Source organism: Pelmatolapia mariae, linkage group LG18, assembly GCF_036321145.2.
Source record: "Pelmatolapia mariae isolate MD_Pm_ZW linkage group LG18, Pm_UMD_F_2, whole genome shotgun sequence".
Taxonomy (NCBI): domain Eukaryota; kingdom Metazoa; phylum Chordata; class Actinopteri; order Cichliformes; family Cichlidae; genus Pelmatolapia; species Pelmatolapia mariae.
This window is the reverse complement of record NC_086243.1, coordinates 9,544,544-9,572,395: the sequence shown is the minus strand read 5'-3', so window position 1 is coordinate 9,572,395 and position 27,852 is coordinate 9,544,544. Positions and strand designations below refer to the sequence as shown.

At 40.8% G+C, this 27,852-nt stretch overlaps 3 protein-coding genes across 3 annotated transcripts; 1 reads left to right on the top strand and 2 right to left on the bottom strand.

Annotated features, from left to right (window-relative positions):
* Window positions 1-134: 134 nt before the first annotated feature.
* Window positions 135-6,121, bottom strand: LOC134616911 (peroxiredoxin-6-like). Its single transcript, XM_063461982.1, has 5 exons — window positions 5,930-6,121; window positions 5,186-5,342; window positions 885-1,034; window positions 620-766; window positions 135-485 (listed from the first exon to the last, which is right to left on the bottom strand). Exons 1-5 carry the CDS (start codon window positions 6,019-6,021, stop codon window positions 357-359), a joined length of 675 nt encoding a protein of 224 aa, XP_063318052.1. The 5' UTR covers window positions 6,022-6,121; the 3' UTR covers window positions 135-356.
* A 285-nt stretch (window positions 6,122-6,406) lies between these two features.
* Window positions 6,407-9,992, top strand: LOC134616910 (polyisoprenoid diphosphate/phosphate phosphohydrolase PLPP6-like). Its single transcript, XM_063461981.1, has 2 exons — window positions 6,407-6,921; window positions 9,397-9,992. Exons 1-2 carry the CDS (start codon window positions 6,543-6,545, stop codon window positions 9,816-9,818), a joined length of 801 nt encoding a protein of 266 aa, XP_063318051.1. The 5' UTR covers window positions 6,407-6,542; the 3' UTR covers window positions 9,819-9,992.
* A 4,237-nt stretch (window positions 9,993-14,229) lies between these two features.
* LOC134617251 (myocilin-like) lies at window positions 14,230-16,188 on the bottom strand. Its single transcript, XM_063462455.1, has 3 exons — window positions 15,714-16,188; window positions 15,130-15,234; window positions 14,230-15,032 (listed from the first exon to the last, which is right to left on the bottom strand). Exons 1-3 carry the CDS (start codon window positions 16,186-16,188, stop codon window positions 14,230-14,232), a joined length of 1,383 nt encoding a protein of 460 aa, XP_063318525.1.
* Window positions 16,189-27,852: the final 11,664 nt, after the last annotated feature.

The window sequence follows — 27,852 nt, the reverse complement described above, 5'->3', positions numbered from 1 at the left end:
AACAAAAATTTCATGCCAACGGTATTTCTGCTAAAAAAAAAAAAGAGACTTATTCTGCCACACTGTAGATTTAAAAAAAATCTTTTATTCAAATAGTAATCTATTTCCCCATGACAGCTCCTTTCCAACTGTCTTCTTAGAAAAGTGAGCAGCTTCAGGAGAGGATGTTGTACTAAATGTCTCAGTTAGAACAATCCTATATCATAAGGCACTGGTATTCATTCCATCCATGCTGACTGGGACTGATTCACAGCTGGGATGTCTATCAACCAGGTGAGAGCGCTGTCCATGCAATGGACAATGCAGTCCACGTAACAGATGCAAGCATTGAATATCAGCATCCTTTCTGCCTGTGCTTATGGCTGGGGTGTGTAGCGCAGGTACTTCTTGCCAGAGGGGAGGTCTTTGGTGTAGACGCCAGCTGGGAACAAAGAGGCGGCCTCTTCTTCAGACATACTCGGGGGAACCATTACGCAGTTTCCAGGCTGGAGGAAGAGACACATTGCAAAAAGTCTGCTGGTCAACACAGCAGCTGCTCAGGTCCTGTAGCTATTATCTGTGCCTTCAGCTGCTGTAATAACTGGCAGCAACTGAGGTCACTTTCAAATGCATGGCATACCTTCCAGTCGGCAGGTGTGGCTACTCGCTTCCCTGCTGTGAGCTGGAGCGAGTCCACCACTCTCAAGATCTCATCAAAATTGCGTCCTGTGGTGGCTGGGTAAAGCAGGGACAGCTTTAACTTTTTGTCAGGACCAATAATAAACACCTAGATGGGGGAAAAAAAGGTGAGAGAGTTTCCCAGTGAGAGAGATAAAAAACCTTCACAGGAATGAGCAGAGATGGGGTACAAATTCTAAAAACAAATGTGTGTTTATGTTTCTCACACAGCGGGCAGTAAGGGGCATGCCATCTTTGTCCTTCTCATCTGGGTCCAGCATGCCCAGGGCGACTGCCAGCTCCCGTTTGCTGTCCGCTATGATGGGAAAGGGCAGCGAGCAGCAGGCAGACTCCTCACAGTTGTAGGCCACGATGTCCTAGTCACACACAAGAAGAGATGCAAGCCCTCCATTAGATATTCAAAGCAAGTGTGAGTTGTGCAACACTGATTGAGCTCTGTCATATATACACTGCTACTCAGATTTCAGTACAGATTTCTGGGATGTGAGGAAATAATCCCCCACATTATTTAGGTCACAATCATATAGACTCTGGAGTCCTGGCCTGACGAGTTAGCTTTTCTGTGTTGTGCCATCCGACTTCACCAGAAGTTGTTTGCTTTCCCCGATGGATAACTGGAACTGATCACAGCCACAGAAACAGCAATTCGAAACAACAATATTGCAGACGTGGAAGCAGAGCAACTACGGATGAAAGTTTTGGCCGGTCTCAGCAATGCAAAGCCCCCACCATCCAACATCAGCATGGAGGAGAGGAAGGCACTCACATCACTTAGCAATGACAACAACATTATTATCCTTCCGGCAGACAAGGGTAGTAGCACTCTTTTGCTAAACCAGAAAGCCTATCATGAGTAAATTTTATCACTGCTCAGTGTTACGGCCCTAGAAATTCAACACCCACCAACAGAAGTACAGCACTATTGAGAAAGAAGCTCTTTCTCTTTTGCTTGCACTGCAACATTTTGAGGTATATGTCTGTGAATGTTCTCAGTCATCCAGGTCATCGTAGTCTAAGGAGCTTGGAAAGAAAAGCGTCTGGACTTCTTTAGGTTGCTTGAAGACATTTCACCTCTCATCCGAGAAGCTTCTTCAGTTCTAGGGTCAAATGGTGGAGAGTCCCAGATTTAAAGCCCGTGGGAGTATCCACCCAAAAAGGGACAAAAGGACCCCCTGATGATCCTCTACCTAATCACATGAGCCAAGGTGTGAAAACGGGTGTGGGTCACAATCAGCCAGGGTTTCGGGTGAGCTCATTGTGAAACCTGGCCCCACCCTATCATGTGATTTCCTGAGGTCAGATGGCCCAGGGTGTGAGTGGGCGTTGAGGTATATGTCAATTCTAGTTCAGCACCTGTCATTGTTTACACTGATCACAACCCCCTTGTGTTTTTGACTAGGATGCAAAATTCTAACCAGAGGCTCATGAGATGGTCCCTCCTAATACAGGATTTTAATTTGGAGATCCATCACAAAAAAGGAACCGAGAATGTGATAGCAGATGCACTGTCGCGTGGTTTTCTCCACTCCTAAGTGCCAAACATCTGTAGGGGAGATGTTTGGTCTTGGGAAGGGGGGTGTTACAGCCTTGGGCCGGCTGTGTATTTTTGTTGTGCTGTGTCTTTAAGACTCTACAGGTCCTTCCTGATTGGAGAGCTGGTGGCGGCTGATTGGTCCCCTCGTCAGGTGGTTGTTTTTAAAAATACCCCTGCCCAGCAGTTGAGCGGCAGCGACTGACAGCAGCAGACCTGACCCTGGCTTCCAAACCTTGTGCTCTTCGTGTGTGGTTCCTCAGATTTACTGAGCTTTGTATATAGTGTGTAAATTAGTCTTCACTTGTAAATAGTATGTTATGAGTAGACACTGACACAGAAGGGGTGAGCTGCCTTATTATTTTCCTGTCCTGTTTTCTCCTGGTTATTTCAGTTAGGGAGTTAGATGTAGCGTGTGTCTTTTGTTTGGTTTTTGTTTCACATAGGGTTTTAGATAGCACCTCCTCTCCTGACTTAGCTTGTTTTTGTTTGTTATTTTGGCCTTTGTTCACCCGGAGCTTAGTTTTCAGTGTAGACAAATAAACCACCGTTCACTTAAGAAATTGGTTTTTCTGTGTATGGTTTTGGGGACCAGGGCGGGGTCACTTCCTTTTTAACCCTTATGCTACGTTCCTGTACCCCTAGACTGGGGCGTAACACTCAGTGGCAAAAATACTTATGAAGTGATTACAGGAAGAGGGTGATAGGTTGTCTTGTTCAAACTGCTTCAGACAATGCTATTGACCAGACCTCATACCACAGGCTATACCCAGGGGAATCTATACCAAGTCTGTATGGTTTACCTTAGATACATAAACAGGGTGCACCTTTAAGACTGATTGTCTGTATGATCAACTCGATCACCTATAACATCTCAAAGTTTCTGGCTTCGATCCTCAACCAAAGGCAGCTGTGAACACCACATCCAGAACACCTTGGATTTTGTTGAGAAGGTGAGAGATGTCATAATGGAGGCAGAGATGTTACATCTCTCTTCACTTATATTCCAGTCACTGAAGCAGTGGAGGTAGTTCGTAAGAGATTACAGGATAACCCCAACCTCAGCAACGGGACCACTCTCAGCACCGACCACGTGTGTTTGCTTTTGGAACTGTGTCTTCATTCCACCTATTTCACATACAAGAGTCAGTACTACAGGCAGAAACATGGGTGTGCCATGGGTTCACCAGTTTCACCCATTGTGGCCAACTTTTACATGGAAGAAGTGGAAAAGAGGGCTTTGTTATCCTACCCTGGAACACCACCAAGTCATTGGTTCAGGTATGTTGACGACACCTTGAGATGTGCCACAATTCACTGATCACATTAACTTGGTGGACCAACACATCAAATTTACCAGGGAGGATAATAATAATAATAATAATAATACATTTTATTTAACAAAGCGCCTTTCAAAACACTCAAGGACACTGTACACAAGCAATAACAACAACAAACATAACAATTTACAAAAATATAAGGATAAAACGTAGAGCAAATAAATAAAATAAATTAAAGTAGCAGGATGGAAATACTTATGTGGAATAGGCTACTGTGAACAGGTGAGTTTTGAGTCTGGACTTAAAGGGAGGGAAGTGATGTTTCTTATCTTAGGAGGAAGGGAGTTCCAAAGTCGGGGGGGCAGAGCAGCAGAAAGCCCTGCGCCCCATGGTGGCTAGCCAAGGGGAAGGGACGGAAAGAGAAGGAGAGGAGGAGGATCTGAGACACTGAGAAGGAAAGGTGAAAAGGAGTGAAGGATATGAAAAGTGGCAGGTTAGCCTTCTTAGACTGTGAGATTTCCATTAGTAATCGGGTACATTTAAAATTTGATGTAAACCTACGCATATGGATCAGTATTTAAGGTTTGACTCTCATCATCCACTGGAGCATAAACTGGGTCTCATCAGGACGCTACAACACGGAGCCAACACCATCCCCACAGACACAGCGGCCAGGGAAGCAGAAGAACATCACATCAAGAAGGCCCTGAGTAAATGTGCGCAGTGCTCTTTGAACAGTGGTTGTTCGCATAATAATCCTATTTTGCACGGCCACAGGAATGATGGTTGCTGATTATGTGCCTTGATGTTCTATTGTAGATATTCCACAGACATTATTAATGATTATTATTTCTATTAATCATTGTGATTTACAACTTTGGAGGCAGTATACAGTACTTAACCTTATACTCGGGAAGAGAAGTGATGCTCATTTCACAGCTGGTGCAAAGGCAACATGGTAGACTTTGAAGTGCAATATATATATATTTTTTTAAAAAGCACCAAATATTTGAAGCAGGAAGACAATTTCACACACGGGTTTTTCAGGCTTTCTCAAAGATATATAGATTGATACTATATTGATCCCACAAGGGAAATGTAGTAGTTGTAACTGATGTAATCAAATTGAGTGCTAGCAGTAAAAAAAGTTGCCAAGGCTGAGATAGTCTCACTTTTAGCCTCTCTAAGCCAAACTCTAAACACACAGCATTAATACACATCCCATAATCACAAGCCTCGTCCTTCTATAGATCCTCAATATGGTTCAGACCCCTTTCATCCCAGTTTTAAATTCACAGCTTGTGGTCGAAGCTTTATTTGTGTTGCAAATTTTTTCGCACACACTATATATAGGAGTCAGGCCTGCACAGGCTCAGTGTTCATTGTTCATTTGAGAAACCTGAGATTTTAATAGGAGTGAGGTTTTGAATGAACCCAGAAGGATTCATTTATTTCAGCATATTGTTGGAAAATCCTAAATACCCACATAGATTTAGCCCGGCATTAGTCCAGATATCTCGATGTCATTTGGCTTGCAAATCTCTTGTGGCTTGTTTAAAGAACTATGCTCAGCTGGGAAGTCAGAATGCTGAAATATCACCAAGCACGGTTCACCAGCTTATTTATGTGTTTTTCCGATACTTCTAAATACTTAGAGGTGTGCAGCAAATAAATAAATAAAATGTAGTTACAACACCTTGGCCCAGCCGTGGTGATCCTCCAGGAAGTCCACTGATAGGGCGATCAATTTAACGTTGCGTTTACTGAACTCACTGCTGAGTCTGGCAGCTCGGCCCAGCTCTGTGGTGCACACAGGAGTGTAGTCTCTGGGGTGGGAGAACAGGATTCCCCATCTGAAATGAGTCAGATTTACCATCATGCTCAGTTCGATCTCAGAAAAAAAGAGGCCTCATCCTGACCCAGTTTCCTCTCCGCAGTCTGCATTTCTTGATATTGTGTGTGTTACTGCTTGTTTCTGGGTTTCACAAAAGGACAACAGGATGTGAAACGAGTGTAGCAAATATATCAAAAATGATGGCAAAGTTGTTTTTTCTCCACCTTGAGGTCAGCGGTCTGCACATAATCACTCAAAGGAGTGTTTTTTTCTCAGGTTTGACCTGAATTTCATTCGTTCAGCTTACAGATGCTCTCAATATCAGAAGACTTTCACTGTCTCACAAAAAGATGATTACTGATAGATGCACTAAGTGGTAAAGTGTTATTTTTAGACACACTTAACTTAGATCGCACTTAGACCACAATACCGTCATTACAGGTACAGTATGCAGATTTTAAAAATGCCACATGCAGTATTTCAAAGCAGAAGTGAAAAACCATGACAGGAACTACATCCCGCCATCTCTCCCCGCTCTTAAGCGAATTCTCAATAAGTCTGTAAACCTGCAGCGTAAAAAAATAAAAAGTCACAAAGTCTACTCACGAATCACCAAGAAATTCGTGGAGTTTAATTGTGCCGGTGGTGGTGTCTGCCTCGAAATTAGGAAACACGTCTCCGAGCAGCAGCCCCGGCATGCTGTGGCCGTGGAAGTGTTTAGTCCGGTGTGCAGTAGCTCTGGTGACAGCAGGTAGCGCAAAATAAAGAAGAGGCGGAAACCACGCACGCACTGCCACAGCGTGATAGACCCAATTTAGGTTCATAAAAAGCGCTGCGCTCTGAGCTCTGAGCCTTTGGCGTAGTTGTGACACATTTTGCGCTCAGACCGGTGCCGTGAAGAGAATATAGACATTTATTATTATAAAATGTTTATTATGACACAACTAACAAAATAGTCAAACTTTACAGTCAAGGCTGGCTATCTGGTTCACAAGTGATAACGTGTTCGCTGGGTTTCCAAGTTTAAAGAAAAAGCCTAAAGCTCAACACCGGACCCGTTTAACGAGCACGGTTTTGTGGATTCATTCTTGTCACGTGACAAGAGCGGTCCCGTTCTAAACTGGTACCATTTATCCCCTGTAAACCGGGCAGGATGTTACGAGCTCATCAGGGGCCATAAGGAGAGCGGATACACGACCTACGGCACTGTCCAACCAAAATGTCCTCACCAGGGTCCAGGCGGAATAGTTGCCGTGGAGCTGCGTGTGGAAGCCGGGCAACTTTTGAATACCAAGTCCGTCGCCGGAGCTCCAGCTGTTCTTACTTTGCCTCTGGAGCGCAATCGGGAGACTTTTCAGTCAGTCTGAGCCAGCCGATATTTACTGTAACGCTCCGGTTTTTGCTGGCGATAGATCTATGGCTGTCCAAACGGCTCGGAGTGTGCGCCTGTGAGGGGTCTGCATGGGGCAGCATACGGCCCTTGGTCCGGCTGGTCGAGTTCTCCGGTCATGTCATCCCGTGGCTCATCGGCACCGTGTACACTCTTCTCCGTGGACGAAGTGTGGAGGAGCAAGAGATCATGCTGAATTTGGCATTGGGTAAGTATCATTACACCATAGTTAATGTTAGGATTTCTGTCTTTAATGAAACAAATATATGTTCTGATTTAATAAATAACACATCTCTAAGTCCACAGCCATCAACAGGCTCGATATTTACAGATTTACAATAAATTTACGTATTAATATGTGTGGGTTGATGTAAAGGATTTAATCTAGGATTTGAATTTATACTAATTAATTCTGGGCATTTAGCGTTAAGCTGGTGAGCATAGAGGCCTTATGTGGAAGGAAGAAGTGCAGTTATTATGCACGTTTGTGCCATGGCCACAGTGGAACCCGTGGTATTCATAAGTGGCTGTTTGGTCAAAGCTAGATAACGTTAATAGCTCTTAATGTCCAAAGACCAAAATGAGTCCAACTAAGTGCCAATTAATGCATTAGCAGGAGTAAATGGTGTTTGAGCGAGAAACAACTGCACGACAGCGATGGAAAGTTTTTCGTGGGAGCTGTCTGAGATGTGATCCACAGGTCATGGCTGATGATGTATTTGCACGTGTAGATTATATTTGTGAACTTGCAGCTTTGAGTTCAAGCTCTGTGCTGGTATACTGTATTGTGTTGTGGTGAAATGCCAGAGCTATTTCTGGCCTATAAAAGCCCAGGATGCCATGGAGATTTGGAGATAGTATATGATGTTAGACCAATCAGGTATTGACCGGGTCAAAGACCTTTAGATTTTTTTTTCTAGGTCAATAAATTGAGCTGGTTATATGCTTTTACTTGAGCCTTGCTCAATTCCCCAAGGTGTTACATTAAGATTTTAAACATGTTGAACTCTTAACTATTGGTTTATTCAACTGAAATAAAATTCCACTTGACTTCAAATGTTTAGCAGAGTGCTAACTAAAGCTGCTAACCATGGTTCACTGCAAAATTTGATAAGTGACCTTTACTATAATGATATACTGAAAACATCTGAAGATGTCTGAAATACCTAGATCTCAGTTCTTTAAATATCTGAAAGTCCTCATGGACTATCAAAGATGTTCAAATGTAATTTATAAGCTCCTAAAGCTGCTGAGCTCTTTGATAATGTACTTTTGAACTTTGGGCGAGGCCCTCAAGTATTTGTATAGTATTCACTGCTGATTCAGAACCTGTGTTAGGAAGCTTTTTCAAGGGAAACATGGGAAAGTTTGAAATTTGATGATAAATGGGATGATGGGATAGGATATTTAGGGACATCAAAGGAATTGCAAGGGATGTAAAAGTATTACTTAGCCAATTTAATATTATTAATCATTTTTGTTGGACACAGTGCCGATCATGTAGATTTAGCTCACAAATCTAAATAATCTGCCAGCAATATTAATGAGAGTAGGGTCATTTACTCCAATTATGATCATGTAATAAATTCCATGAATATTTTTCTGGATTATGATAAGCGTTAAGAGACAAGAATACAAACTGTGATCACGGCAGCAGACTGATTCTTTTTAGAGGATGTTAGGCTGAAGAGGTATCCTTGGTGCGAGAATAGACTGACAAAATATCAATAGCTGCAGCATTTGGAAAAAAAATGTCTTGAAATAATTTGAAAACTGGACAATTATTCAAGAAAGCAGGGAAAATTTTTAACTTTTCCTCAGAGGACTCTTGACTTTAGGCCGCGAGGTGTGGAGTGATGTCAGTCGGCTGTTTCTCAGTATAAAAAATATATAAAACCTTAGGCTAGTAATTTTTTTTAATTAAAGAAGAAACTCAAACAAAGTCACCATGCTTAAATATTTTACATATAAATTCAAGACAACTTTTCCACAGTATTTACATTTTGTTTTAAGTGAATTCAGTGTTGGTTGCATTCCTCTGCCCCCCCCCCCCCCCCCCCCCCCCCCCACACACACACACACACACACTGCATGGTTACAGGAACGCTGGTACTAATAATCAAACCCTGAAAAGGCAGTCTCAGTTACCTGGGCAAGCTAACATAGGAAACCACATCATGAATTCACAAGCTAGTCGAAACACAGCCTAACTGAAATAATGATCACAGCACCGATAAAGCTTATGAAGCTAAACATTATCTTTACCACAAGTTTTTCTTTTGCAGAAATGCCCCATACTTGGCAACATCAAGTGCTCAATTAAGCAACTGTGTGCAACTCAGAATGGGGACAGAAAGTACAGCTAACTTAAGCGGAAAAACAAGTGTTTCAAAGCTGGTACAAATTAAGTTCAACACACTAAAGTAAAACTTTTGTTTGTATTTACAGTGTAAATCTATAATTAACTGAAGCTTTAAATAAATGTATAAACAACTGAACAACTTCAGCTGCATTTTTTACTCATCTTTTCAGCTATTTAGTTCTTTTTCTTATATATTTTAAGGAAAATGTAATACTAATACTAATAATTATAATAATTATTATTATAAACTAATATGTATCTAATGCAATCTTGTTGTTATTTACATCCTAAACTTTAAAAACTACTCCTTCCTCCCTACAGCTCTGATTTTGGATTTGCTGTTTGTCAGACTTGTGAAGACTCTGGTCAGACGTCGCATGCCCGCCCAGAACCGCTCGGAGATCCTCTCCACCTTCTTCGTGGAGCGCTATTCCTTTCCCTCTGGCCACGCTTCACGGGCGGCCATGTGCGCCCGGTTCTTCCTCGCCCAGCTGGTGGACACAGACTCCATGCGGCTCCTGGTGGTGGGGTGGGCTGCTTTGGTGAGCCTGTCCCGACTGCTGCTTGCAAGACACTATGTGACAGATGTGGGCTTTGGCTTGGCCATGGGCTACTGCCAGTACAGTCTGGTGGAAAGACTGTGGGTGACTTGGGACTGGTTGCAGGACGCGCTGCTCATTGGCCTGGGAGAGAGGCTGAACAGGGCTTACGATGGACTCTGGATGATAGATGGGAAACATTAGGTCAGGTTTAGGTGTGTGTGCATGTAGGAAAATGTTGAACATGAGTGGGTAATTCTGAAAATCCTGATTATTGATTTTATTTTAGGATTCTTATATGTTTAAAAAAAATCTGTATCAGCGTTATGTGTTTGTCTTTGTGTTTACTTTTATTTTGAAGTAGAAGTATTAACTGTTTTACCTCCATTAAGCTGCTTGTTTGCACATCACTATTGATAATGCATGGACTTAATTTCACAAGCCTGAAACCAATGTTGAATTTATTTAATTAAATTTTTTATCTTAAAAAATTACATTATTTTTTTTTGAGTGCGTGTGAAAGTTTAAACTGTGGTATAAAAAAAGAGACTTCCACCTTGACACACTTCATGATGTGAGAATTTCATCTGTGTTTGTTTTTCATGTGGTTTAGCAATGACCTGTCACAATCCACAGTGTGTTTGTGTGAACATTGTTGTGGGGAAAGTCAACTCACACTCAACCAAGTTTCCATCAGCTGCTGCTGCTGAGTCTCCTGACTGTCATTGCACGGTAACACATTCCATCTCATCTTACAGTGTTGATAAAAAGGAGGTGGTGGCAGCAGTTTAACATACCGAATACCACTTCCAAATCAAACAGTCGTTACAGAAATCTTAACACTCGATACATGTGGGTTTGGAGTTAACATGTTGAACAGGTTAAGAGAGCAGATGCGTGTGTAGCCTACATAAACAGAGCTGGAAAGTGTGACAAGTTGTGCTCAGGTTGCAAGTGGGAACGTGGGATATTTTCAAGCAAAGCTGCTCATTTTTATTGACTTTCATATAAAGCAGGTGAGCTGACGTGTGGGCGTGTCTGTTAGCGGTTTTATTACTCCAAGAAATGTGACAGAAGTAACCTCATCTCTTTCAGTTTCATCGTGTGAATACATATACTCCATATTATTTAAACTTTTATTATCTAAATTTAAAGAACACAGTTGTGTTTAAATAGGAACAATTTTCTGAAGGCTTTCTGTAATTATAAAAGGAGAAGCACATTTATTGAATGTACTGTGTATCTTAGAACCTCAATTCCAAAAAAAGGTTGATATGCTGTAAATGTAAAATGTAACTAAAGCCAAGAAAGTATATTTTAATCACAATACAGCATGGAAAACATATCAAAGGTTTACAAAGAGAAAATATAAAATTACACAAAGAATATTAGCTCATTTTGAATTTGATGGCTGCAACAAGCCTCAAAAAAGTTTTGCCAGAGCCATGTTTAGTACTGTAAGACAAATCCTGTCTTCTTTTAAAAGCAGTACGTTTTTCTCTCGGAAAGTGAGGAGTCTGCCAAAGATGCCTCCTGGGTGAGGTGTTGGGGGCATGTCCCACTGGGAGGAGGCCCTGGGGCAGACCCAGGACACACTGGACAGATTACATCTCTCGGCTGGCCTGGGAACACCTAAGCTGGAGGAGGAGGCTGGGGAGAGGGAGTTCTGGGCTTCTATGCTTCGGCTGCTGCCCCCGCAACCCGGCCCCTGGACAAGTGGAAGAAGATGGACAGATACTTTCTGATGATGCTTGAAATGTTTTCAGTTGGTGAAAGAGCAGGCGAGTTCTGCACCCAGACTCTCCTACTATAAAGCTGTGCTATTGTAATAGCTGCAGAATATGGATCAAGATCGTCTTGCTGAAATATGCAGGGCAATCTTGAAAGTAAATTGGACTGGATGGAAGCATGTGTTGCTCTAAAACCTGCACTCAGTAATCATGCTGATGGGGCCTTTCCTGATGCGAAAGCTGCTAATTCCACAGGCGCTAATGCAACCCTTTTGAACTGAGCACTGATAATATGGTCCCCCTCGTCTTTAGTTGGGAGGACATGGCGTATGTTTTCCAAAAAGAATACAAAATTTTGGATTTGCCTAACCAGAGAACAGTTTTTCTCTTTTCTGAATCCATATCTGGATTCAGAAATGTTTCTTTGCACGACAGCTTTAACCTATGTTTGTGGATGGCACAGTGAATATGTTCACAGACAGTGAATGAGCTCATGCAATGGTTTCCATGACAGAATCATACTTTTTTAAATTCAGTGCAGACATTCAGAAATTCAGCAATGATATTCAGGCTTGTCCTTTGCGCACAGAGATTTCTTCAGATTCCCAGAAACTTTTGATGACGTTATGTACTCTGAATTATTTCTTTGCAACTTTACACGGGAACATTGCTCTAAAATTGTTCTACCATTTGTAGATACAGTTTTTTGGTGATTGACAACCTCTGCTCATATTTTAATCTAAGAAGTTCTGCCTCTCTAAAATGCTATTTCTATGCCCAGTCATGTTGCTGACTTGTTGCCAATTAACCCAATTAACTGCAAAATGTTCTTTTTAGTACCACGTTCTTTTCCATCCGTTTGTTGCCCAGTCCCAATTTTTTTGATGTTGTTGCCTTCAAATTGAAAATGGGCAACATTTTTATTTAATGAAAAACTATATTTTTCAGGAAGTAGCATAACAACGAGGAAGGATCACTGAACTCACAGTCCAGCCCATCTAACAGTAGTATTAAGTATTAGAATGGACTAAGGTTGTCCTTATTTTATGACATAAGTTAACTTAGCTAATGCTGCCTGTAGATAAGCCTGTGGTTGAGGATGTAGGTAATAAACGGCACATTAGCTTCCAAAGCTGAGCTCCTTTGCTGGTGCTGATTCTATGTGGCATGGTTTGTTTTTGTTTAATGAAGACGTAACCATATTTTAATGAACGTGGGCGATGCCACCTAATGCTATTTCTAGCTAGCTTGTTTATTTCATTAGGATGCTAACTTTGGCTAGCAAAAAAGAGCTTAAAATAAAAGGCCTACATATTGGAGAAACTGACCACCCCACTGTTTGGAATATCTTGTAGTACAACCAGTGCTGAACAACAGAGGTGGGACGTAAATACTTCATTACTTAGTTGAATAGAATTTTCAAATACCTGTACTTGTTTGTACTTTTACTCCCTACATTTGTACTCAAATATCTGTGCTTTCTACTCCTTATATTTTCAAAACAGCTTGTTACATTAGGTTTAACGCATTTGAGGTAACTTTATTTCCTGGTACTGTGCACCTTAAAACAGATTTGTGCCTAAATGAAGGGAACAATGAGACATAAAAAACAATCCTATTGGTTTAGCCATCATCAGCGCTTACGGCATACAACGAAATGAAAGATGTAAAAGATAATTTATGCATAATCTATAGCACTAAACTGTTCCTATGTGGAACTGGTCTTGGTATTTCAGCATCAAGCTAGCAATAAAGAAGAGGAGCAAGTACAAAGGGAGTAACATTTTATTAAAGTGTCAGGTAATTTGAAATGTAACATTTCTATCAGATCAAGTTTGTGGACTGTTGTCACAGTGTGTTGCTAGCTAAACATCCTGCTGCTGTATTTCACAGGGTAGTGGAAAGAATAACAGCTGACTGCACTCAGAGATGAAGAAATATAAGATAGATAGGAGAGGAAGAGCAGTTATATTTAAAGGTTAGAGCTGCTCAGGGGAATTTGATGAACAGGAAATGTGCTTGTTTTTTTTTTAAATCAGATACTGGATCTGTATGATGTGAAGTTTGTTTTTGTTTTTTTGTTTTTTAACAAAAAGATGTTTTATGAAACATCCTAGAAAACAAAGTTACAATAAAGCCCTGTATCGGACTGTTGCACAGGGGGTGTGGTGCTCATGCTCTGTATAAGGTTACATAAAGTGTAGCAGAGAATAATTTGAATTTGAGCTGATAATACTTAGCTTCATTCTTTGAATTCCACCTTTATGCTAACCAGGTCTAATATAAAGTTATTCTGAAGAGTATGCTGTCAGTGTAGAGGATGGAAATCAGCCAAGATGGCTTGTGAAATGTTGGATTACATCCTGTTGAATTCAGTCGTGTACAACTACAAAAAGCAGTAAATCTGAAAGCCACAGCACAGTCAGCTCTAAATTTAGGTATTGTAACCGCTGTAGTCTATGAGGACTAACTTGCTTTTTGAGGCAGCTATAGTCAGCAGTTGGAACGCTGCAGTTTGTGGCTTCAGCAGCCGAGGACATGAGTGCTTGATTGTGACTACATTTTCAAAATGCAATCCAGAAAACAAAAACTTTATTTCATAAATTTATATCTTAAATAAAAAATAACATTTGCAGATTACAATTCTATTTCATGAGCCATCAGTAACAATATGACATAACCACACTGAACAGCTTTACTGTATGAATAGTTCTTTGTTTTTATGCCACTCCTTATTTATGATACTAATGCCACAGAAAGACTGTAAAATTCAAAACACATTGATAGCAAAGCCTTGACAGAGCACCTGAAATGATTATTTATTTCATCTCTATCACTTGTTGTTGCATCAGTCCTGCCAACAGCAGTCCTTCTCTGTGTCCTCTCTAGCTCCTGCCATGGCTGGCCCTGCCCAGTCTGATGTCATAGGTGACCATGTGGAAGTTGTCCCAGGCATACAGCTTCCTCTGAGCGTGGTTGTAGTCCACCATGCTGTTGTAACTGTACTTGTTTTTAAAGGGCACGGCGACAGCTTGTCCCACACCAGTGGCTGTATCAAACACAAAGTTGATGGTGGTGTTGGGAACAGTGTAGCTAGCCACTGTGTACAAACGTCCACACACCATGAAAGCGTTGGCCACTGTGTTCTTCTTAATATTAGTCTCCCAGGTCTTTTTCACCTCCAAGCTCTCGGGGTTCAGCTGCGAAATTACAATTGCACCCCTTGCTTTACTTGTACTGTAGATGGCCCACAGACCCTGTTCATCCACTGCTAGGTCAATGTCAGTGTAGCCTCCCCAGGAATAAGGGTGCTGGCCATGGAAGCCGGCATGAGGCAGGTCCATGCGGGATGCCAGATATTCAGAAGCCAGGTCGTAGCGAATCAGTGTCCGACTGAGTCTTCGCTGATAGTAAAGGGAGCCTCGGTACACAGTTGCCCCTGTGCTCTCCACAGGCTCTGGCAAAACCAGCACCTTCATTGGGAAACCTCGGGAGAACTGATCCATGTCTTCATATGCAAAGAGGTGACGCACATCTCTTCCCACTGAATCAATACGCCACACAGTGTTGTTGGTGTACTGAGGGCCTTGAGGCTCTGGATCCTGCATCCACACACCATACTTCCCTGTGATACTGTCAGCTTTCCTGTGTGACACAGGATCTCCCACTGACACTAACTCTCCACAACCTGAGGGAAAAAAGCAAGTTACTTTAATTTAGACTCTAAATTTTTATTTGCTTAAAAGCTGTAATGCTCAATTCCAACAACTCCAGTAAAAAGCTACCTGTGAAGTTGTGACTTCCTTCACGGAAGAGGTGGGATGCAGAGATCTCTGTCACTTCAGCTTTCATCTCCTGATATCCACTATTCCCAAAGTCATATGCGGGATCTGGGAGAGAAATACAAATTCTGAGCAAAACTCAAAAGTAACACTTTAACCTCAAAGTTGTAAGGTCCCTGTTTTTTCCTCAGAGTGCTTGATGCTCTAACCCTGAAAATAATCACACTTGTGTAAACATCAACATGAGTGATGAAGCCATAAAAAAAAAGACTGTGTTAAAAATTCCTATCCCCTTACTTAACTGGGGACAGTTAACTGCAGCCCAACCTGTCTCTGCCTCTTTAGACTTTTCAAAGCACGAGTCTACCACAGAAACATTTATTCTGAAAAAAACAAACAAACATTAGAGCTGGCAAAAATTGCATAAAATATGTTTCTTCACAGATTTTTTTTTTAAAAAAAGCATTTTTTGAATTTGTATGATTTTGTGGTTAAAGAAAAAATGTGTTCTCTTGGGATTGCCAATCTTTTAACTAAGATAATTTTTTATTTGTGTGGTTTCCCGTTACCCCCTGACTGGTACATACCATTGGCTGGTCTGTTTTCATGCTGAGTGTCCACTGAGGTGAGCTGCTGGCAGGGTTTCTGCCTGAGGCTTTCTGCCTCCTGGCTCAGCTCAGCCAACCTCCTCTGCAGCTCCTGGATCTGCCTGTTTAGACGCTCCTTGTCCTGCTTCAGCTGGTTTCTTTCCCCGGTAACCTGGGAATAAGCTTCCTGGAGACCTTCTTCTCTATTAGCTCCAACCCCAGTCATGGTGCCTTCGTCTGCTCCTGCTAGGAGACGGCTGACCAAAGCTTCGAGCAGGGTGAGCCTGGACAAGACTCCATCCATCTCGCTGTTGCTTCCAGGGCAGCTGGACTCTTGTGGACTGGCCACAGTAAAGGTGTAATGGCAACGTCCAGAGGGGTCATTGGAGCGGTGGAGGGAGGCTCGATCTTGAGCCTGGGTTTGGATTGACAGAAGCAAGCAGGACAAACTAAAGAGGGACACTTGGAGCCACATTTCAGAGGGACTAACTGAATCTTGTGGTATGTGGAAGTTTGTAGATGCAGTTGTCTAACCTCTCTTGTTAAAAACCTAGACTCTTTTTTTAGACTCTCTTTTGTTTTCTTAAGCTAGTCTCTTTTCACCTGAGTGTCTCTGGTCAGTGCAGGTAATGTTTGAATCCCGATAATGCTCTGAGTGTGGGTATTTATACAGTTAACTGTCAGAGAATGGGAGGGGTTGAGGAGTGTGTTGGGAATGAAATAACCAGGGGGTGTGGAGTGCTTGTGTAAAAGGCCACGTGTTTCTTCTTTTTGCTCGTGGTGGTGGAGATGTGTGCAGAGACAGCAAAAACGATGTGAAAATCAGTGGAAAAATACACAATTTAATGTTTGTTTACTCCTGTGAAGAATTCTTTTAGTGTGTCTCAGCAGTCGGTATGTCTCTGCAGGTTGTTTTGACTGGACAGCTTCTCTTTATGTGTCTAGTGCGTGTCAGCTGCTGTGCTGTTTACTTCCTTTGAAACTGATAGTCTTTCTATTAAACCACTGTGTGATTAACCACAAATTCAGTTTATGGGCTCGGTGTGTGCGTACATTTGTGCTGAGAGGAAGTGTTTAGGATGCCAACATTCAGCAGCCAGGCTCGAAAGCAAGGCAAGCTGATCCTTGAGAAGACCTCAGGGCAGACTGGAACTTATCTGTCCCAACTACAGCTGAGCAGGATGTCTGGCACAGGAGGCAGTCTGGAACGGAGACTAATCCAAACCCCATATTTTCTGCAAACTGCCACAAATTACAGATAAATTATCAAGACAAAAGGAAGTAATCGTTCACCGTTCAGGCTGGAAAAACACAGAACTTGCAGTAAGCAGTCTGGAGAGATGACGCTGAAAGTGCTGGTTGTAGAGGCCAACCTTCTGATATATACATACTTACAAAATTATTGACACAATGTTCAAGAAGCATTACTCAACTTTCACGTAACCTTAGAAGAAGAAGCATTGCAGAGATGCATGCACTTTTCAAAAGACCGGGGGGCCCAACAGTCTGAATAAGACAAAGTGTCTAAAAATCGAAGACATTTAAGACAATTGTTACTCTTACTCTTATACCAAAAACCCAACATGCAGTTCTGAAAAGGAAAAGAGAAAAAAGCAGTGACAGAGTCTCTACAAGGTCATAAAGTCTCCCAATATAAAAAAAACACAGATTAAAAGAAAAATATGAAAATATGTTTGTCATGACACCCGAAGACACTGAAATCATACCTTGAGCCCTGAGTGCCTCGCAATCAACAAATGAATTAAAATTGTTCATGACCTGAACCTTAGCAGAAGTTTGATGATGTAAAAAGAAATAACACAAAGCCCACAAGTAAATCAACTACAGAATGGTTAAACCCCCCAAAAGGGACCTCCCACCACATCTACAAGATGCTGAATTCAGATATGGTGGTTTCTGAAGCGTGCACTCAAATGATTACTCGTTGTGTTCACTAGTACAAGTATTGCTGTCTGTGTATTTTTAGTTTACTTAGATTGTGTTTGTCTAAAAATGTGACTTACATAAAGCTCAGAATACATTTTAAAATATATGAAAGCAGAAATCCGGATATATCCAGCATGTTCACAAGCTGTTGTAACACAGGGCTGCCATGCAAGTTGCTCTTTGATGGTTTATATGGCAAAACTGTGTTGACTGTGTTTGCTTTCTAGTTTGAAGCCACATTGGTACACCTACAGCATGTTCCAACTGTCTTCATGTGAGTACAGTGTACTTACTGTAAATGTGCAGAAGTCATTTTCTGGTTTCTGAAGGATGTGGGTACAGTGCTAAGTGCGTCAGGGGTCAGTGACCTGTTAGGAATGTTTTTTCCAAGAATGTGGCCTGTCAGTGGTTAGCTGCAGTGCCTGCTGTTCTATCAGATCATTTATTTGTTGGTAGATAAAGTGGGTCTAATGCTAAACACTGGACCTTGTAATTATGATTATGTCCTTGCATACGTACACTTTAGCTAGCCACTGGCTGTTACAAAAACAACTTGATGATTGAAATCATGAAAAGATGACCTAGATAGTATTAACAGGCAATGCAAGGTCATCAGATTACAGACTAACAGTTAACTATAGACTAATGTGCATTTGTAGCATGCCTATTGTACGGTAGCAGAGCATAAAAAATGATCTGAAGCTTGGGATTCACACTGATTAAATTGCATGTCCTGGTTTTGAAAGTTCTGTCCTGAGGTGAAATTTTGGCTCATATACCTGGGAGAAACTGTGTCAGCTTTGCAGTATTTTTGATACCATCAAGGAAGGCCTTGCTGCCAATGCCATAAAAATTCAGAAGCAAAAAAGAAATACTGGGTAAAGTAGTGTAAACTTCAAAGTAATACCAGTGTGGCAGCTTTAAATTGCTAAAGTTAACGGTCACATCTTTAGTGTTTCTTAGCTAAAGCGTTCCTTTAGCTGAGTTTCCTTAGACTTTGGAGGAATGAGTTAAATTTTTTTTGAAGTAACAGTTCAGTAACAGTTGAGGTAACAGTTCACAGGTTGGCTTGTAACAATGCTGAAACTGAAACATCTGTAATATTAAGTTGCATTTCCGTCTTACCATACTGTGACACCCACGTGAAGCTGCTGATGAGTAGTTAAAGCATGCTGGTCTGGTGAAAGCTGGAATCATTGTACATCGTTCATGTAACATAAACAGTAAACTGGAAATACATAAATCAGTATAATGGAGTTTATTATTTGTTCGTGACACAATTATGATCAAGTGATCAGGCCTGTGGTACAAAAAGTCTGTTTTCCTGTTTTTATTTGTTGTTAATACCAAATACTGAGGCATCAACAAATGCTGTGGCCCCAGCATCAATGTATTAACCAAACTATGATTTTGTAGAACTGTTACACCACTAATATCCACTGTTTGAAATATAAAAGTATATTTTAAGTGATCGAATGATACTTCATTGTGGATATTATGTGCAAACAGGGCATGGATACTGAAAGTTAAAGTGTATGTATATATATATATATATATATATATATATATATATATATATATATATATATATGCATACATTTCAATTTCATCTTCACCAGTTAAATGTTTTACATACACTCAAGTTTTACAAACAGTTAATTAGGCTTTTCTTGCTCATACAAGTCCAAAGCACATTGATATACACTCACAAGGAGCCACGCTGGTATGGTGCTGTTAATTTAAAGGTTTCCACAAGAGAAAATTAGCCTGTAGTCTGTAGTCTCCATCTATAGTAGTCTTGTGTTCAACTTAGAAATCTTTGTTATAACTGCAAATTTTTACTTTCAGTCAGATAAATTCAAAAACTTTACTGAGATCAACAATAGCTAGTTGTCATTAGTCATCTCAGATCTCAGAAATCCTTGCTATAATGCTTTGAAAACAGCTGCTGTATGCGTGTTTAGCCAGAAAGGACCAGAAAGAAAGCATGCATAACCAAAGTGCTTATTACAGTTTATGTTATTCATGCATCGCTTTCTTCAGATTGCTATAACCCAGCTCACAGATGTTATGTCATCTCCACAACACTCCCCTTTGAAACATATCCCCACAGTTACGACTATAGGTCATAAGTTTGCATTATGAATTGGTAGCATTTCATTTCTCCTCTACTTTCATTTGGATATTTTGCTAATGGCTTCTACAATTGTTCCAAAATATTGTTTATGATTAATAAATAAAGAACCTGTTTTTTTCAGCAACAGAGACTTGAAATGCACATCTGTATTTAGTTCCACAAGATCAATTTGCTGTTACTCTTTTTTTTACTGTGGAAAGTCACCAGTATTCCACAGTGTTTTTACTACTGAGATGTGTTTTTCTTATGTAACATAATGACTCAAGCATCCTGTACAAAGTGAGCGCCAGCTGCTTGGTTGTCCTCAAAGAGAAGAGAGGATCACATGGAATACGTAACTTTTTCCACAGGTGAGGCCATGCAGACTTTTTAAAGGTTTGTAAGTTAGTGAAGTCTGCGGAGCTGCATTCATGCATGAGTTGTTTATTAATGTGTTTCCCCTAGACATAATGTTCTCAATTATTTTCCCCTTATTCCGCACCACTTGTTATTATTACTGTGAATATTTCATCTTGTTCCAGCTATTTTACTTGTCTTTGAAGCAATGTGATTTTTACATTGAGGAAAACAAAAATCCAAGATTTCAGGCATATTTTATGGGCCCATATTTCTGCCAAATGGTAATTTGGCCTGATTTTACATAAATCTTAATTCTGCATCCTTTGCTGCATAAATCTAAGCAGCAAAGGATGCATCTGTGTCATTACTTATTTAACAAAAGCTAAACCAAAATGCAGAAACTAAGTACATACCACGATTCAGTGGGCTGTAATAACATGTTTATCAGCAATATCTTGCAGTAATCATTGTCTGTATGATTTTTTTAAATCTCTCACACTGTTGTGAATTAATTTTGGCCCACTATCCTTCACAACATTGCTTCAATTCATTGAGGATTGTGGGCACCCTCTTAAGGCCTTTCCACAGCATTTCAATCAGGTTGAAGGTCTGAACTTTGTCTGGATCACTGCAGTCACCTGATACTTTTTTTTTGGGGGGGGGGGGGGGGGGGGGGGGGGGGGTTCATTCTGTTGTAGATTTGCTTCTGTGTTTGTGATTATTGACCTGCTGCATGACCTAATTTGGGCCAATGTTTAGCTGTCAGGCTTCAGTTTTGACTTTAGAATATTTTGGTATACAGACGAGTCCATGTTCAACTCACTGACTGCAAGATGCCCAGGTCCTGTGCCTGCAAAGCAAGTCCAAATCATCACCCCTCCCTCTTTTTGGAGGGGTTGTTTGTGCTGATTTGCTAAATTTGTTTTTTTCTAAATGCAGCGATGGACGTTACGGCAGAACATCTCCACTTTGGTCTTGACTGTCTAGTTTCAGAAGTCTTGTGGTTTATTCAAGTGCAGCTTTGTAGAGCCATGCTGTGATGTTCTCTTTACAGGAGAGGACAGGATTTCTTCCAGGAACCCTGTCAAACAAGTCAAGCTTAGTCAGTGTTTATTTAATTGTACTGTCATGAACATTGAACATGCTTTTTATTCAGTTTCTGACCATAGGATGAATTTCCTGGGATCTTTCTCACTGTAGAATGATGCACTTTCTGGCACTCGAGTGCTCCAGACCAGCAAACTGCCAAAACTGCTTTTAATGAGGTGCTCACACTTCCTGATGATCAGTTGATAAAGTGCATTTAAGTAGCAGCACTTGGCTGATACTTACTTACCTTCTTAAATAGTAAGGGGGGACGTTTTGACACACTGCATGTCGACTTAGTTTTTGTTAAATAAATGAATACACAGTAAAATATGCCATGCGTTGTTGTTTATCTGAGGGTGTATTTAGCAAATTTTAGGAGCTGATATAAAAAGATATAATTAAAATATGTTTAGCTTCACTTAGGAAACAGCTAGTGTAATTCTGTCCATAAATAACAACATAAAAACGCCCCCCTTCAGCTCCACCAACACTGACTGAAGTGCACATCCTGTTTTTAATCTGCATACCAAAGCGAGAATGACAGTTTGCCCTTTTACAGCTGATATGTGCAGGACTGTGTTCCTCTCAGATGTGCAGACTGTTCTTACAAAAATGTTAACAGCTTTTCCACTGAATAAGAATCGAAAATGTAGATGAATAAAAAAAAAGAGCAATAAAAATCAGATGGAAAAGTTAGTAGTTAAGGCCCATTGAAAATGCAATCCCAGAATCCTTTGGCATTCAGCAGGATTTCCATTATTCAACTTTGAGGGAACGGTTTAAGGGCTGTATTTGTTTGAATATGAATTATATAATATTATGCAACAGGGGGGAAAAGGGGGAGTAATGAGGGGACTGATGACATTGGCATGACACAAGAAGAAAGAGAGAAAAAAAGAAGAGAAACGTGCAACAGCTGAATGTTAAAAGGCAGGGAAAATAAAATACACTCCATCAGACTCTGCTGTACAGTTTGAATATCGAGTTCTGCGAGCGGGAAAGCTTGAAAACAAATTACGTGCCTGCTTTTCTCGCACGGCACCAAAACAAAGATGCATCACTTTTCCAGTGGTCGCTGAAAAGCAAATCGAGAAACACCCACACAGAGCTTTCATTGGCTCTGCGTAGTTGCACTCACAGGTGTGAAGTGTTGCACAATGTGCATTTACATGGGAAGCTGTCTTCGTTTGGCTCACTGACCTACAGTGTAAAGCAGACATAAAGCAAGCAGTCGCCCGAGGGCTGGTGAGTGCTCCGTGGTTTAACACCTACAACCTCCCACCTCATTGTGTCGGGGACATTTTAACAAAGTGCCTCAGTGCTCTGACTGCAACTGTTGACTGGAAACGCGAGTTTCGGAAAGGAAAGTGAGAAAGTCTGGACACTTCACACGTGGTGCGATCCAAGCTCAAATGACTCAAGCATATTTGATTTGTAGCAAGCATTGCTGGGGTATGATTAAAAACTGCAGTTCTGTACTTTAGGGTTCACGGCACAGACCCAAGGGGGAAGTCACCGTGAGGTGTTTTTAAGAAAAGCATTACAAATGTCTTGCTGTCTGCTATGAATGTGAGGATATAATCACAGTGGACTGCGTGCCTACACACCTGAAATCTAACAGCAGAGCAGTAGGCGTTGTTTAGCGTCACAGGTGTTACACCAGACATTCTTATTACTCAGAGAGGCAGACTGGCATGGTGCCAGTGTCTCCTTTGCGAAAACACAGCTGCAAACACAAGGATTTAAAATTCAGATGGCATAACACAGTAGTGACTTAGTTAACTCTAAAAGAGCCCTCTGCATCATGGGTAGTGATGCATTTCTGCATGCCATGACAAGGCAGGAGACAGGGAGCGATGAGTGTGTCTGGAGCATTAATTGCTGGGTAGATGATAGATCACTCACATCTCATAGAGAGTCCTCCCTATCAGTTATTTTGTTAGTGAGCTCTTTAACTCTCTAAAGTTAGAAACATGAAATAACCATAAAATTACAACATTTTTGGAATTTTATAGTTAAACCTCCAGACCAATTAAAAAAAAAGCAATTTACATCCATAAATTTTAATATGTATCATTTCTGCTACATCTTTGTGCAAATTATTGCTTAAATATCACCAACACGTCAATATCAACAGCACTGAGGCAGGTCATTGCACATAAAATTAAACAAGCGTTTTAGATTTGTGCTATTTTGTGCAGCATTTTTAAACCCTAATAGATTATTATGTACAAGAGATTGCTGCGTGGAAATTTCAAGGGTGAAAAATATATTTTGGGTCTGACAGGAACTGCTGCCAAACCACCCACATAGTGTGTCACAGCCTTAAACCGAAATCTTTTTTTAGTTTAATTTTTCCTACTATTTTCATTTTAATTGTTGGTGTTAAAATCAGACCTTATAGAAAATGATTTTTACACAGAAGAAATCAGCTAGAACACAGGTGTCGAACTCCAGGCCTCAAGGGCCGGTGTCCTGCAGGTTTTAGATGTGTCCTTGATCAAACACAGCTGATTAAAATGGCTAAATGACCTCCCCAACATGTCTTGAAGTTCTCCAGATGCCTGGTAATGAACTAATCATTTGATTCAGGTGTGTTGACCCAGGGTAATATTGCTATGATTTTTAAGCAGTCACGTGATCCATGTAGAGATGTGGGATTTGAAAGTTTTCAGTTTAAAGTTTCATCCAGTGAATTATCGGGAAATATGTAAAACACAGTCCAAAAAAAATTCCCCCAAATACTGACTTTAAGTAGTTTAATTCCATGTAAATTCCCTATGTAATTTTGTTGCATAAGTACAATGTAAAACATTAAATTTAATGCAGTCTGTTCAAATGAAATGTACTTGATTGGTATAGATTCAGTTTATAACAAAGATTTTCCATATTGATTAATTATTTGAATAAATAAACCTTATTTTTTTTTAAATATCTCTGATGCACTTTACTCAGAATTATTGCTTCATGTTTATGAGCTCAAAGAACAAACTGTTTCTCTTTTTCTACGTCATAGACATTAGCTTGTTGCTTATATATATGTTATATCTCATGATACTGATGCTCAAAGTTGATTACAGAAAACAAAGGATAAAAGCGAGAATTCTGAGGGCCTGTAACTGTGAACACTGTCAAATTATGAAGAAAAAAAAGATAGAAGATATGAAAATGCTCATGTGAAAAAAAAAGTTAGAAAAAAATCTGCACTGTTACAAATCATAACCTTACCTAAACTTTTGTTCTGTTTATTGATGCTTCTAAGTTGCCCGTGGGTGTGATTATGAATGTGAATGGCTGGCTGTCTCTGTGTTAAAGACTTGTGACCTGACCAGGGTGCACTCCAGCTGGGACAGGCTCCAGCATCCTACAGTCTTATATTGAATAAGTGGTTAAGAAAACAGATAGATGGCTGGAATAACAAGCCATGCTACTTGGTCTGTAGGTAGATTGTACTTTGATCTCAAAGTTAAAATTACCCAATAATCCTAATTAGGAAGAGTTTGGAATTTTGACCACTTTACATTTAATCTCAAAGAGATGTGAATTTCCAGAATCTACCCAAGACCTCTGGAGATATTTCAGTCTGGAGTTGCAATGATAATGTTTTAAGAAAGATCCCATTAAAATTGAAGAAGTGTCTGATTGCAGTGCCTGCACCGACTACAGCACAGTTCAGTGTTTTAAGGTTTCAAATATGACACCATACTTTTCAGAATTGCCTTGTAACCTGCCCACAGCTAATATCAGTGTCTTTTGTGGCATTGCCTCACATACTGTAAATACACAGTATGAAAATCATGGAATTTCTGTTCACTGCAATTCTAATAGTAGCTCCTGATGCAGTGTCACCCTACAGATGTGTTGTTTTTAAAGTATTTGTTTACAGGACTTCAATTCCTCTAACGTGTAGATTCAACACTTTCAGTAAATTCTTCTTTTCCTCACTACAAAACCAGCCCTCATTCCATCTGTGATCTGGACAGTATGTGGCTGTTTAAAGATGTGTTATGTAAGAGGGCCACTATTTCCCCCGAAATAATGACATTTTAACAACAGCCTCCTTCCCCTTTGGAACATAATTCAAACTGCCTCGAATGAGGAAAATTAAGAAAATCTCTGAAAGATTTTCCCTGATTTAGTTGAATAGTTTGCAACTTTCCCAAGTACAGACCCTGATTTAGTTTCATCTTGAATAACAGAATATCATCTCACCGGGCCGTGCAGTCTCGTGCTAGAGAGAATGAAAGGACAAGGAATTCCTCAGAAACACATTTAATGCGGCATCAGACTGAACATGTGCGCTGCCGTCTTTGGCTTCTTCTTGGACTTTGCTGAACAGCACTTTGCGTTCTGGTACGTCTCAAACCGGATACAGTAGGGCCCAAATTTATGAGCTTAGATATGGTAAGCAGATGCCACCGTCCTGTCCAAACGCTGTTTGCAGTCAAGCATGGGTAATCGATGATTCAAGGCCATGATGGAGTGGCTCATGGAGGCCGGCATGCTGATAACTACTCTCCCCGGCCTCTCTTTGACCTGAAGCCAATAATATGTTCTCCACCAGCTCTTGACCATCTGCCTCTCATTCAAAGTGCGCATATAATTACAAGCAAATACACACGTCCACACAGACACACTGTGGAGGACTGAAAGTGCCATAACAAAAATTTAAAAATGGATTCAATTTAGTCAAATAAACAATCAGTCAATAAATAAACATCTCATCAAATGTGCCAAACATGTTAGAAATTAATTTCTGAATTAATGTATTTATAAGCTGGGCAATAAATTCATTCTGCCTTGTCTAGATAACTAAGGCTAAGTACCCAAGTTATCCTGGGTTGACAGGACACAGCCGTTTCATGTCTGATTTATACTTCTGCACTAATCAGTGTAGAAAGAGGCTGAAGCTCAATATTGGGGTATGAAGAGCAGCTTTATTGCTTGACCAACATGTTTCAACCTGTGGCCTTCATCAGAGTCATCCTGATCCTGACCTGATGATTAAATAACACCTGAAGGCAGATGTATTCAGACTGATTATGTAATTATTATCTATAGTATGAACACAGTTAAATATTTTGGATACATTTCCAACTACAAATGTAGTTGGAAAAAATTTCCAACTACAAATGTAGTTGGAAATAAATGTAAAAGAAATATTTAAAAGTCCATACTGCTCTCCACAAACTTTAATATATATTCATTTTTATCTATTTCAAATACTCTGTGGCATCCCTGATGTTGATGTTACCAGGAAGTGGTGCTATTTATTCCTATTAACACAAACATTTAGAAGGTTGTGTTCTTTTGCAGTTTTGTAGCTATTTTATATTTATGGTTTTCTTAAACAGATAATCAGTAAATATCGGCCTGGTGGCCCAGAGCCACAATAACTAATCTCCAATAAATCATCCAGCACCTCATTTTTAAGGTGCCCCTGCTGACCAGCAAGTACTGAAGCAAGTATTAAGGTAGCTGCCAGGTCTTGATCTAAAAACAGGCCCACCTGCATTATTGAGGCTTACATACTGACCTGCAGACCAGCTCTGGTCTTGCCCCAGATTTATCGGGACACACGAGCTTTGGCAGGGGATGAAAGCAATGGCGAGAGAGAAGTGTTGGATTGATGTTGTTACTGGACAGCCCTTCTCATGGGTAAGCTCACACTGTTCTACTTACATAGTGTTTGTCAGCATCCCTCTTAAAGACAACTCCTTTAATGCAGATTTCTAGAAAAACAAAAAGGAACTTTAGGCACTTACAGAGATCTTTTTTTTATTCCATGACAGTGACTTGATAGTACTTCCTCCACTTTCTGTAATTGCCCTGATATTTTTGGTTTTTCAATCAAGTAGCCCGTTTTAATTTTCTCAACAATAAGGCCAGTAAACATTGGTCGTTACTGCCCTCTAGTGCTCACTACAGCGTGACGTTACGAGTGGACCCGGCTTGAAAGGCTTGGCCATAATGAAAAGGGGAAATGCCGACTAACCCCTGAGCTTTTACTAGAATTTAAATAAATGGAAGGCTCCACTGTGGCCTCCATTTATGAGCCACCACTTTACTCTTTAACCTCTCGGCTCAGGGCTCTTAAAAGCAAACCAGTTTTCTCCTTAAAGACTATTTCTGATGACAGCAGATGTCACCCGGCGCTACCAGGCACAGATGCCGTCCTGCTTGAGGTTAAGGCAGGATGGCACCGTCCTTTCCGCATGACCGCTTCCACCAGTCAGGAGGCCAGGCCTCACACTTCTGTGCCTGCTCAAGAGCAAACCCCTTACGCTCTTTACATCACCGAGCGTGGTTTGAGTGCCATACAGGATCATATTCTATCGCGCACAAAAGCAAGGTGTCATAAAACGACCGTGCCACGTCTGAAAGCGGTAGAAATTTACGACAGCTGCTTTCGGCTGCTACTGCGGGGATCTGCAGGAGCGCATTCACCTCTTCTGTTGCAGCGATGCGCAGCCGTGCCGCATGAGTCACAGCGGCAGAAACGGCACGGATGTAAACAGGGGGCGGGCTCAGGTAGGCCTAACCTGTACCCGCCCAGCCAATAGGGAGCCGCGTTTCTCTGCCTCGGCTGCAATCTCGAGGTTTCTATTGGTCCTCCGAAGCGTCGAT